Here is a 13,799-nt window from a genome sequence, read left to right on the forward strand (position 1 = left end):
TACTACTTTCATAATAAATTCGTTGTATGTATGCTACAGACATTGTATATTACTTTCGTAGGAACGCTGCCTTTATACTGATTTTCACCATTGTACGTCTTCTGGCTTTTAGAGATTGAGAGGAAATTGTTTCTGTGTATGTGCTTTTATTTTGTAACATGTAGGACTCAGATTAATACTCGTCCTTTAATCGTGTTATGCTGTTTCATGCTATAACACTTCGGATACCGAGAGACGCTGATACACCTAACTACAGGAAGTATCGTGGTATTAAGAGAGCCGCCTGGCCCCCCATGAAAGCTAGATAAAGGATGGTGCCATTAAGATAAGTGGGAAGTGCCCAAATCTGCCTGGACAAGTATTAATTGTTGGCGGAGCGGGCCCCCATGCCATTTGACACGGCCCCTATGGCTCCGCCAGAGTACAAATTTCTTCATCTTCACTGTTCCGCGCCTTACTTGTCTTCTTGTATCTGCCACCTATCATTTCTTAAAAAAAAAAAAAAAAAAAAAGAAGTATGTTATGGGTGCTTCTAACTTAATTCTTTTCTCCGATTCATCAAAGTTTATGTCTCAACATGTGACTTACGATCCTATAGAGATTTAACCCTTTTCGTGTGAGAAATATCGTATGCTAACTGCAGGAGAAGGTGGTTTTTTCGTTTCCACATAATGACATAACTGTTACACAATTCATTATATTTCGAAGAACTGACGCCTGTTTGTATACAACCTTACCCGCAAATTTCCTTCGACTTTGTTTTTACCCTTTTCGACGGAACATGAGCTTTCGTGATTCCCTATAAATGTGAATGTAGCGTTTTGTCTAGTTTTATTACAACTTTCTTTCCCAATCCCGATGTTTCTGTTCGTAAAACTGTACAGTACGTCTTGTAAGATTTTCTTTCACAGCTGGTTCTGTGTTTGAACAAGATTTATATTTATATATGTGGCCCGACATAATATAACAAAACGTGCAGATGTTAAACGTAATCTGAAGACTTTTTCTAACAGAATACTGTACTGTTGGGTGTTATATCTTCAAAACAGAATGACCATCTTGCGAAACACGTAATTTTTGTAACTAAACCAAGATATAACCCGATTAAATTATTTTTACTCTGATTGGTTTCACAGTCGCACCGTATTTATAAAATGGTTTGTATTCAAGTGTTGCTGGTTTGCTTTTACCATACTTTTCTGGTATCAGCGTTAATAGTTCCTATAAATTCAGCAAAACACTTTGCTGGAACTGGGAATATTACTGTCATAAGTAGTTTTCTGTTGTTCTTGCATTGATGTTAACAGTATCTGTAGCGTCGTGTAAAGTAGCTGCGCCCGAGTGCGTCTGTTGCTACAGCGTTTATTTCCGGAAACTGGTATTACAATACGAAGGTGCAGTGGCGACAAGAACACTTCCGCTCACAAAGAGACAACAGCAGTGGCATGGCACTCCGCCAAGATACTTATAGTCCTCCGACGACTACAGAAATAGGTAAACTGTCATGAACATAGAAAGAACTCGTGACTATTTCCGTTACTACCCCACTACGAGACAGTGCATCCGAGCACACACAAATGTGATGTGACGGGATTGGTGTTACAGGGTGCTAAACGACGAGGTCATCAGCGCCCTCACCATATTTGTACATGCCTAGTAAAACTAAGGGCAGGAAGAATATGGTATTCAGTCGTGTGATCGGGAGGGCGACGGGAGATGTTCAAGTTTATTCCAATGTTCTGCAAGTGACGACTGAATCTGGCCAGTGGGGTGGAATGAGAGCTTTGTTCTCCGGGAAGAAACTAAGCGAGGTTGCGCATTATTAAAGCGTACTAGCCACAGATGTAGGCTTTCTGTGGTTTCCTTACATGTGGAAACACGATCCGCATTAGATTACGGCAGGCGGGTGTCGACGTTATAAGCAATAATGAATAAAAATATAAAAAAAATGACCTACAGCACTTCACACAAATGTCCTTCAACCAGACTGTGGCCGATATCCTTCGCCGTGTTTCTACAATTGGAGCAGTCCAATAACTTCGATGTCGACGAAGCGTTATACTCCAATATTTGTTTCTTACCTGCCATGCGATGATTTATAGCCCATTTTCTATAGGCCGTTGGGCATTCTGTTAAGTAGCAAACTGAAGGTTTGTATGTTTCAAAATTTCATTCAGTCCACGAAAATAGTCATTGCTCCCATGAAATCTTGCTACAGAATTCAAGGACTCTAAATTTCTCAAAGGAAGTCATTTTCCTGCGTAGGGCTGATGTTTTATTTTGAAATATTTTATAATTTAGCAGTTAGCTCATTTCGCCACCCTTCGACATTTTCAAGCCATATTGCAGTAAAATTTTTATGCTTACAGCATATTGTGATTCATACAGAATTGTGGGGTGAACGCAACATGTGATAACGCCCAGTCCCGGCGGAGGTTCGAGTCCTCCCTCGGGCATGGGTATGTGTGTTTGTCCTTAGGATAGTTTAGGTTAAGTAGTGTGTAAGCTTAGGGACTGATGACCGTAGCAGTTAAGTCCCATAAGATTTCACACACATTTGAACATTTGATAACGCCCGAATAAGAGTTTCGACCAACATAATAGGTGTGGCCACAAGTTCATATTTAATATGGAAAAAGTGAAACTCTTACTAAGGCCCCAGTATTTTATTTTGAGACTTTGATCGCACATTGTGTTTATTCCATTTTAGTAGTTACGCTAACGTATTTTAATATGTTACATATGCTTGTACAGTGAAGAAACCCGTGTAAGAGCCGCACTTCTTCATTTTACATATGGAATTTACATTTGTTCTACATGTGCCCATGCCTGCTATGGTTCTGCGAAACTCTTAAAACATGTACCTTGGTAATACACACAGAGACAAAATGAGCTAATTGCTAAGTAATGAAAGAGGTTTTATTTCAGAATAAAGACCAGCCTACATAGCAAATAGTTTTCCGTTAAGAAATTGTTCTTAATAATCTAGATGTACGATGCTTAAAGCTACAATTAAAATAAGTAAATGTTACGTACTACTTTTAATTTCGATGTTGTCAAAACATTGCTACCAGTAGTAGTAGCAGTATTAATAATAATAATAATAATAATAATAATAATAGCGATGGTGATTCAGTTAGGAGTTTAGTTAATTCACATATACTGCACCAATTTTCTAAATTATGACCAGCTCTAGCTCTGCGTATGAAGTTCGAGAAATACGACACGTTACTAAAAGAAACACCAGAAGCTTGGCAACGTATGAAGACGTTTTCTCCCGTACTCCGAACATATAGAGGGGAGTCTTTCAGGGCTGGAATAAAAAGAAAAGAGTGACTCTAAACAAATGCGCAATACGAACGAAATGAAATCAGGATGTGTCTTCCGGCGTTCGCCAAACAGTCCAGAAAGGCTTTTCCGGCCTCCCATATAAGAAGCCAGCATGGGTTGCGCCCGGATCGAAGCGGTTCGGGGGTCTCAATCGCGAGCAATATTTCCCCGCCGGTCGCCCCCCTTTCTCTAACTTGGACGCGGGCAAATTTCATATAGGACCATTAGAAGCGGGAGTTTACGTGATTTCGGAGACAATTGAATTGGGACTGGGAGCCATATATCTGAGCAGCGGCGCGATCCCGGCCGGGACTGGGCTTGATTCATTGATGGAATAACATGAGCCTCAAACACCGGCTTCGTTTTTACCTCACTCGTGGCACACTATTTCTTGCGCCTACAGCGTTACAGCCAACAGCTGTTGCGAATTTGAAGTAAAAATGTGTCAAATGGAAAGACGTGAGAGAACTTTTTTAATTTATGAGCTTTTAAATTCTCTCGCGGAGGATTCTCCGCAATTTCTCGACCAATTGTCCTGCAACAAAGTGAATTTATCTACAGTGTCAGCACTCTTATTCCCGTGCTGCCTATTTATTCTTCTAGCCATTCTACAGCTGAATGTTTCGCTTACAGTTACAAGAGTTTTTCGCGAATTGAAGTTGCTTGTAATTTGCGTCACTTCATAAAAAAGATAATAGTACTACTACAACGTTTAGTGATTCTAAATAATAGTAGTTTCCTTTTTTTCCTACGTGTTTCTCTGCTCATACTTTTATAGTGGCTGGGCAGTTGCATCTGGTTGTTTCCCTTCGCTTGATTATTTATCTTATTAATACACCCGTAGAAGTAACCTGAAATCACAATATTTCCCGTTGTTGTGTTATTAATGTTTTTAATATAAAACAGATGATAGAAAAATAAGAAATTGAATTTGGAGACAAAACTAACATTCATAGTTCTTTCGGAAGTATTTGACTCTGGAGACAGAAAATTACCCAGGAGAGAAATTAGAAACGAAGGTACCCGCAATATTTTATTTAAGTCATCCAAAGTATCTGTATCAACGCAAAAGTTGTTTTAGATACTGAAAAACTCCTGTTATTCGAGAAAAAAAGAAATAAGGGAACATTTTAGTATATCCTCAAGTCTATTTCACATTCCTATCGATGATTCAGTAACTGTCTGGTTGGAAGGTAGTGTACCTCTGGGTTTAAAAACTGCAAATGATAGGTAACTGATCACTTCACTCACAAGGAACCCCCTGAATGAGAGGTCGCAAAAGGCCAATGATGTTGACGGCATTCGACGTCCCACATATTGTTTACCATGTAGCCACAATATTGGCTGCTTTGGGGAGGGGGGGATTGCAGGTATCCAATGGTGAGCACGCCGTAAGGCTACGGAGCGTAATTGAACTTTTTAGTCGACGAGTAACTCACAACAGTGCAACAGTGGTGGTGGCAATGATACAAAACAGAGCAATGGCAACGATAAACAAAGCAAAAATTTCATTATATCTACAACAACAGTTGCCGAAGTTGACATTTCGTTAGAAAGGAACCCCAGGAATTACGCAGAGTGAGAAAGAAGCGGCAGATGAAATATTTGCGTTTCTGCAAGGTGATTCAGTGGACTGTGTGGTGTCTTGTATGCTCGACAGTGAGGGCAATGTACGTGAGGAGCACAATGACGGCGATAGGTGTTTAACAAGTGAAAGTGATATCTAAATAGGTGTCAAACCGTGTATTTCATCATCCTTGTCGGACCGGAAGCCACAAATCCCGTCTCCAGTGGGACGTAGTAATGAACAATGAACAATCGTTGTCCAAGGAGCGGGTAGGAAGATCACCCACAGCATAGTAAAAAAAAAACATTTCGAATAAAACAGTGGTACAGTATTGGAAGACGTAATATAACGAAATGTCAAACAAAGCGTCAACTTGACGGTGCAAAGCAAACTCCGCAATCGGCCCCAAAATTTGTAGATGAAATAAAAAAACTTATCCCATCGTTCAATAAGGAATTTGTTTTCAACTCCGACCAGTGGGGATTTGAAGAAGAAATGAAATTGAAAGGATCCCTAGAGATCAGAGGTACCAAGAGAGTTGTATCAAGATTAACTAACAGCAATGCCTTAAAGCATTCGTATACAATTATGTCTGTTACTCTGGATGGTAAATTGGCTGGTAAGATATTTATTATGCTGCGAGAAGTTGGAGGTACTCTTGCCCCAACGATTATTTCTCGTGTGCGTGATCTTGCAAGAGCACTAGGGATTATTTACGTCACAGAAAGCAAGAGTGGGGATATGGGTGTAAGAGAACTACAGCTAACGTATGAGCAGTATTTTTGGCCAGTAGCTGGTAAAAATAACTTGATTTTGCTTGATTCATGATCTGTGTATAAAAATCATACTCTTTTAGAGTAAACAATTCCTCCAGAAAAGTATGTGACATTGCAGGTCGTGCCACCTGGAACCACTGGACACATTCAGCCTCTGGATGTTTGTTTTTTTCCACGCCTATAAAGCATTTTATCATACTATTTAAAACCAAAGTTAATGACTTTCTTAAGAAATAATCCATTTAGATTGTAGATTGACATTAACTGAATAACGCTAGAACAGTTGTCACATTTCCAGAATCTTAGGCGTTATATTCTACGTGAGAACGACAAAGGGGATATGCTGCACGATTGCAATGACTCTCGAAGGTAAACCAAGGAGAAAGAGGCAAATGTTATTCTACAATAAGTTGGTACTTCTCACGTTTTAGTATTGATCGGAGTGCGTGGCCCAAAGGAAAAAGTACCTTGAAAAAGGGCTATCATCCAAAATGTAGTTCGTCAGATCGGTAAAAGACTATCGCAAAGTGGATAAAACCGACATTGCATTTAAGGAGAAAACTAGGTGCGCTGCTAAAGGAAGGATGGTGAGAGTTAAACGTCCCGTCGACAGCGCGGTCATTAGAGACAGAGCACAAGCAGCGATTACGAAAGTGCGGGGAAGGAAACCGGCCGTGCTGTTTGTAAAGGAACCATCCCGGCATTTGTCTGGAGTGATTTACGGAAATCATGGAAAAACCTATCTCTGAATGGTCGGACGGGCATTTGAATCGTTATCCTCCCGAATGTGAGTGCAGTGTGCAAAAACAACAGAAAAAATAACAGATAACAATATTAAATTGAAAGATGTTCTGCAAAACTGCGAGAGGATTTCCACACAATTTATGTACAGTTTCTCAGGCGGAAGATCTGTGAAAAGAGATAGGAAAAAGGAGTGAAATTGAAACAGTTCAGACCTGGCAAGTTAAAAGATCAAAAAGAAAATTGTGTGACGTTATCATTTACCACGTGTGTGTGTGTGTGTGTGTGTGTGTGTGTGTGTGAGTGTGTGTGAGAGAGAGAGAGAGAGAGAGAGAGAGAGAGAGAGAGAGAGAGAGAGTGAGTGAATGGCCATTCACCAGAGTGAGAATGTGTTTTACAGTTTGCTTCATTGTAGCTGTGAGTAAGGTTTTGGTGTGAGATATCATTCACTCTTCCTCTCTGGATTTCGAAAGCAGTCGGAGAATGAATCGGTCAGAATGAAATATAACTAGTCAGCCACGAAATCCTATCCAGTTCGCAGTGTGCGCTTATAATCATTACGATATTCGACACATCACTCGCATTGATTAGTATATTGTGATACGAACACCCACCCAGTTAGTACTCTGGCATTTTCTGGCGTCATTAGCAGTCGCATTGTATTCTCTGCACGTTTCTGTTTTAATTGAAATCGGGTTTACCGAACGTATGAAACCGTAGATACACACACTCGTCGGATTTTACGGTGTTTAATTTTAGATCGAAAGCTGCTCGCTTCTGTAGCACTGATACTGCTTCGCAAGAATTTTAATGCGTAAAGTTGACATACGTCCTCACTAATCATGTAACATTAAAACCTTGTAATTAACAATTCCTTCCTCAGCACGACACTCCGAGAAACGCACTGGTTAGCTAAACGACCTCGTATTGTTATAATGAAGTTAAACTTAACTTGCAGTTTCATCCTCAGAATCATAGTTTTCCACTAATACCCAGGATATAGTCACACTTTTAAGTACCTAATAGCAAATAATACCTTTATCAAACCGGAAAGTTGGTAAACTGTTTGAAAAGTAGGAGGAAGGAAAAGGCAGATCGCCATCAATATTATCATCCCTATCTAACAACCCTACCACAACAAAGGTCAAAATTTAATGACTGTGATGTTGCTCACGCTGCTAAATACTGCATTTTCGAGCAACAACAAAGTTATTATGTGGCATGTGTCATTAGAGCACAGTTAATAAAGTAATTTCATGTAATAATAAATAAACTAAGCACTCATCTTTTCGTGTTTCCCACGCTGGTCTCGTTGTAAAATCATGGCTCAATCGTCGAAAATCTAGGTGGGGATGATTCCAAGCTCGGATGCAAAGAGGCCTAGGTTTTTATTCTGCGATGTTCAAAAGTCTTATAGATGTGCTTCACAAACCATTCTTGAAGATTAAACCTTTGAAAGTTAGCACAATGGTGATGTAAAAAAAAATCAGCACTCCGAATTTAAGTTACACTTCCTTTTTATTGCTTTTGTTGCAATGGCTCGTAACACACAAAACATCACTTCACAATACAAAACATACTTGAAAACATCTTCCTCACTGTTAAAGTTCACATTTTATAAGCTGACTACAATATGCGTCTTTCCAACATGACGTCCAAGACTTGACTTTTTTAAGGTCCGACTCTCTGACTAACTCATAATCGCTTACGCACCCAAAAATCAGAGTTACAAGTATGACAAAGATCATAGTGACAAAAGAAAGAATACACATAAGAATAATATCATTGCAACATAAACATATCGATGTATCAAAGTACCTCTACATTAATGAAATCAAATCTGAGTGTTGTCTCAGAAATATGTCAACTACTTTACAGAAACACAGTAGAATATTATTTCTGGTATCGAGAGGTTCAGATGAGCTGCCGTAATGGTTACGTAATTCAAGTACCATTACACCTACTAAAGTACTGTGGTGTTCAGATAAAACTTCTACTGTAGACTGCTTTATTTTTTGGAATAAAAACGTACAGATTCCACTTTCGTCTCTCTTCACTATAATGAACAATTTGATTTAATTTGTGTGAGGTATATGCCCAGGAATATGTATATTTATATTGTAATCGTATTGCATTTCATAGCCTTCATCATGGTAAATATTCGACATAGGAAGTGTCTGTCAGGTAATCTGCAAAGCCGCTGATATAACGTTCCATGAGAAATTACAGGTTCATTTAGTCAGCACGAAAGCGTCACAGAGATGATCAGCCAAATCCAGAGGCAGACGCTGCGAAATAGGTGTTCCACATCACGGTGTGCTTTAATATTGAAGTTCCGAGAGCGTACGTTCCTAGAAGAGCCAACAAATACAAGAGGCGATCAAACTCTCATGCGGGTATATAAGCACCGAAATATAGGCAAGGGATTAGTACGGCATTCGTGTCTCTCCGACGTGCATGCGGTAAATGCGGAAAACTTAACTATGGTGACGTTATTACCAAATGCGTCCAAACAGGACCAATGTGCTGTTATTCTTTTCTTGGCCGCCGAAGGACAAACACCGGTAGGTAGCCATCGGAGAATGAAGAATGTGTTTGGGGCAGCATATCTGTTGAAAACTAACAACTGCGACTAAGTGTGCTGCTGCTTCGTGATAACGCACGTCCCCAAGTCTCAAATGTCGTAACGCAGAAGTTAGGCCAACAAGAGTGGGAGACGCTCGAGCACCCGCCGTATTGTCCTGATCTCTCCCCCTGTGGTTATTAAGCTGTCGGTCCCTTAGAAAATACCTTGAAGGGTCGACGATTTCTGTCGGACGAGGATGTGCAGCAGGCAATCACGCACTTCTTCACAAAGCATAACACAGTGTTTTACCAAACGGGTATCTTCAACCTGATGCGTCGATGGGATGATTGCCTCAGTTATCACTGTGGTTTCGCATGATTGTCATGCCGATTCTGGACTGTACGGTCTTTGATGGAATGATTGCCTCAATTATCACTGTGGTTTTGCGTGATTGTCATGCCGATTCTGGACTCTACGGTCTTCGAACGGATATTTTTTGATCGCCTCCTTATATATTGTTTTCTCCCACTTATCTTCCGAAAAGACTAGGAAGATAAAATTAGAGAGATTCGAGCCCACGCGGAGGCTTAGCGGCAATCGCTCTTCTCGCTAAATGTTCGCGACTGGAACGGGGGAAATGACAGTGGCACACAGAATGCTTTCCGCCACACACAGCAAGTTGATTTGCGGAGTGTGGATGAAGGTGTAGAAAATCTGTGCAGTGCCTTAGAGGCTTGAGCATCTCCGTCCGATATGAGTGCTGAGTGCATCCTTTACATCTTAGTTCCTCTTTTTTTCTGTTGTCAGCAGCTCCGGGCAGTTCGCTGCCTCGAGGTTAGGGTTACTGACTATCCATCACGGGGTCCCGGGTTCGATTCCCAACGAGACGGGGATTTTCTCCGATCGAGATTAGATGTGTGTGTTGTCTTAATCCCCATTTTATCGTCATAGACGTGCACGTCGCTGAAGTGGTGCCAAATAAAAAGACTTGCACCAGGCGATCGAACATCCCAGATGCCATACACCATTCCATTTTTATCCGTCCCTTACTCTTATTTTGTGGGTTCTCTCGCCCAGTTCCTGACGAAGAAGCCAGCTGATATAACACTTCATCTATTTGTTTCTACCTTCGCTTGAGGTTTTTTTTTAATAGTTTTCTCACTGGTTTGATGCGGCCCGCTACGAATTCCTCTCCTGTGCACTGTCGAAACCTCTTCAGCTCAGAGTAGCAATTGCAGCTTACGTCCTCAACTATTTGCTGGCTGTATTCCAATCTCTGTCTTCCTCTACAGTTTTTTTTACCCTCTGCAGCTCCCTCTGGTACCGTGGAAGTCATTCCCTGATGTCTTATCAGATGTCCTATCATGCTGTCCCTTTTCCTTGTCCGTGTTTTCCACACAATCCTTTCCTCTCCGATTTTGCCCAGAACCTCCTCATTCCTTATCCTGTCAGTCCAGCTAATTTTCAACATTCGTCTGTAGCACCATATCTCAAGTGCTTCGATTCTCTTCTTTTCCGGTTTTCCCACAGTCCATGTTTCACTATCATACAATGCTGTTCTCCAAACGTACATTCTCAGAAATTTCTGCTTCAAATTAAGGCTTATGTTTGATACTAGTAGACTTCTCTTGGCCACAAATGCCCTTTTTGCCAGTGCTCCTGCTGATGTCCTCCTTGCTCCGTCCGTCATTGGTTATTTAAATGCCTAGGTAATGAATTCCTTTACTTCATCTACTTCGCGACCATCAATCTGATGTCAAGTGCCGGCCCTTGTGGCCGAGGGGTTCTAGGCACTTCAGTCCGGAACTGCGCTGCTGCTACGGTCGCAGGTTCGAATCCTGCCCCGGGCATGGATGTGTGTGATGTCCTTAGGTTAGTTAGGTTTAAGTAGTTCTAAGTCTAGAGGATTGATGATCTCAGATGTTGAGTTTTTTTTTATGTCAAGTTTCTCGCTGTTCTCATTTCAGCTACTTCTCATCACTTTCGTCTTTCTCCGATTTACTCTCAGTGCAGATTCTGTACTCATTTGAGTGTTCATTACATTCTGCAGATCATGTATTTCTTCTTCACTTTCACTGAGAATAGCAATTTCATCAGCGAATCGTATCATTGGTATCCTTTCACCTTGAATTTTAATTTCACTTCTGAACCTTTCTTTTATTTCCATCATCGCTTCTTCAATGTACAGATTGAACAGCAAGGGCGGAAGACCACGTCCCTGTCTTACACCCTTTTTTAGTCAGTGTTGCTGTTTTTTAATGAACAAGAAAGACGAGGTGAAGTCACTATTACAGATACTTTATTGTAAGATCTCTCCGATGTAAATGTATATCGTTCATCGGTCACCCCAGAAATCGTCTTCTTTTTTGCAGAAACCGACTGGAGAGCAATTCAGAGCACTGGAACGCGCTTCTGCTGTCTCTGCGCGAGCTCATCGAATGGGTCATCCGCAAGGACACGGAGCTCACTGGACTGGGCCCCATAGGTGGAGACGTGCCCAGCCTTCAGAAGCAGCAGGTACGTCTCAATCTAGCGTTTGCTCAGTTTTCAGCTGCCAAAAGATCCATTGATGTGCCTCTGTTAATTCTTGGTGTGTCGAGAAAGTCGTTGGTGTCAGATCATAAATTCGAATACCGTTTCACAAAAATCGGATTCAAAACGTTGCCCTTGTTCTGAATTCGCCACATGATAAGTAAGATACCAGTCACAACTCTTTCTTCAGTTTTAACATTTTGTTGACAGGGAACCAGTAACTTCTTTAAATTCCTTAATAAATTCCTTAAAGCTTTTATTAATGATTCTGTCAACAGTTGCAGTATTTATATTAGGCGATTAGTTTCGAACGTTACAGGTTCATTTTCAAGCCTGACCTACTGAGACTGTACTGACAACGCCTGATCTTAATAATATACGTCAGACTGGCAACACATCCTCTGTAAATGTCCGCACAACGAATGTCACAATCCACACATGCCTCTTGCCAAGTCAACATCAGACTCATTTTGACTTTGTAAGAGGCATGTGTGATTTGTGACATTCATTCTGTAAACATGTATAAAGCGTGTGTTGCCACTGTAATGTTTATTATTAAGATCAGTGCTGCCTCGGTAGGCCAGGCTTGAAAATGAACCTGTAAGATTCGAAACTAGTCTCCTAATATAAGTACTGCGGCTGCTGAAAGAATCATTAATAAACGCTTTAAGGAATTTGTCACAACGTTGATCGGAAACGAACATATTACTTGCTGATTTTTTGAGAAAATTTCATCCGAGTTCTATCTTATTCTACATCTTCGTTTTTATTCTGTAAGCCATCCAGCCATGTTTGGCTGGATGGTATGCTGGAGGAAAGATTGTCGGTGCGAGGAGATGTATTGTCGGTTCCCATGCGTATAATCCCATATTTCCGTACCTTTCCTTCCGTATTCATTATGCAAGATGTTCATTGAAACGGGAACTTGCGAACTTTAGAGAGTACGACACCCTGCAATGCACAACGCTGTCTTGCAGTGTCTACCATTGGAGTTGCTTGACCGTTCCTGAGACGCTCTCACGACTAATCAGACTGGCGGAGAATCGCGCAATTCTTCTCATAATTATCTTTCTTCAGCTCATTAAATCTGTATGGTAAGGATCCTAGACCGGTGAAAAATATGTATGAGTAGGGTTAGGATTTTTATGACTTAAAAGTCACCATAAAATGCCCAAAAAATGCTGTTATGACCAAAAATTTACAAAAATATGCGCAATAACAAAAAAGTGACCTAAGAGCAATAAAATGAGGCAAAAAGTCTGTTGTAAATTAAATTATTAAGTCAGTATATGATAATGAACTATTTATTTTAAAAAATACACACGAGAAGCAGATTGAACTATGAAATGTGGTGATGTAGCGTGATTTTTTATTAACCTAATCAGACTGCAGTTAACCTGTGATTTTTTTTTTTGAAACCTTCATCTTTACTTCAATTGAAGAGCTGCCAGTTGAAGTATACAATGAATATCTTGTGCAAATTTTAAAATGAGCAAGATTTCCTGTTGTCAGACAACTACATTGACACAATGGAAGCATGTTTGAAATGGACAATATCAGTTGAATCTAAACCTAAATGATTTAGAGAACATTTCACCCAATAAGATCATTAAAACGGAGCAAAGTGTTTGATACTCTTCTTTTTGTAACGTTTTTTATATTTTCTTTGACTCTTCTTTTCCCACTTTATCACAAACAGTTTCTAATTTATTCACATTTTGTCACTTGTTTTTCCTGCTTTATTAGTGGCATATCTGATTGCTTTAGAGTAGCTACAGCAACAGGAATAAATCCAAAATCTGATTTTATTTACGAAAGTTTGCCTGAAATTTCATCATTAGACATTAATTCTACGGCTGGTCCAACTGAAGCGGCCTCAGCGGTATCGAGTGAATAAATGATGCGTTTCACAACGATCAAGTTACGGTAATAATACACTCCTGGAAATTGAAATAAGAACACCGTGAATTCATTGTCCCAGGAAGGGGAAACTTTATTGACACATTCCTGGGGTCAGATACATCACATGATCACACTGACAGAACCACAGGCACATAGACACAGGCAACAGAGCATGCACAATGTCGGCACTAGTACAGTGTATATCCACCTTTCGCAGCAATGCAGGCTGCTATTCTCCCATGGAGACGATCGTAGAGATGCTGGATGTAGTCCTGTGGAACGGCTTGCCATGCCATTTCCACCTGGCGCCTCAGTTGGACCAGCGTTCGTGCTGGACGTGCAGACCGCGTGAGACGACGCTTCATCCAGTCCCAAACATGCTCAA

The 13,799-nt window shown here is 40.6% G+C and overlaps 1 protein-coding gene across 1 annotated transcript in view; it reads left to right on the plus strand.

Annotated features, from left to right (window-relative positions):
* LOC126183924 (dystrophin-like) overlaps positions 1–13,799 on the plus strand; it is a gene marked incomplete at its 5' end in the record, with an annotated part of 303,215 nt that overhangs the window by 60,619 nt on the left and 228,797 nt on the right. The window contains one exon of the mRNA XM_049926270.1: positions 11,353–11,497. Coding sequence (XP_049782227.1) covers positions 11,353–11,497 — 145 coding nt within the window. The remainder of the gene's footprint in view (positions 1–11,352; positions 11,498–13,799) is intronic.

Source organism: Schistocerca cancellata, chromosome 4 (assembly GCF_023864275.1).
Source record: "Schistocerca cancellata isolate TAMUIC-IGC-003103 chromosome 4, iqSchCanc2.1, whole genome shotgun sequence".
NCBI classification, from domain to species: domain Eukaryota; kingdom Metazoa; phylum Arthropoda; class Insecta; order Orthoptera; family Acrididae; genus Schistocerca; species Schistocerca cancellata.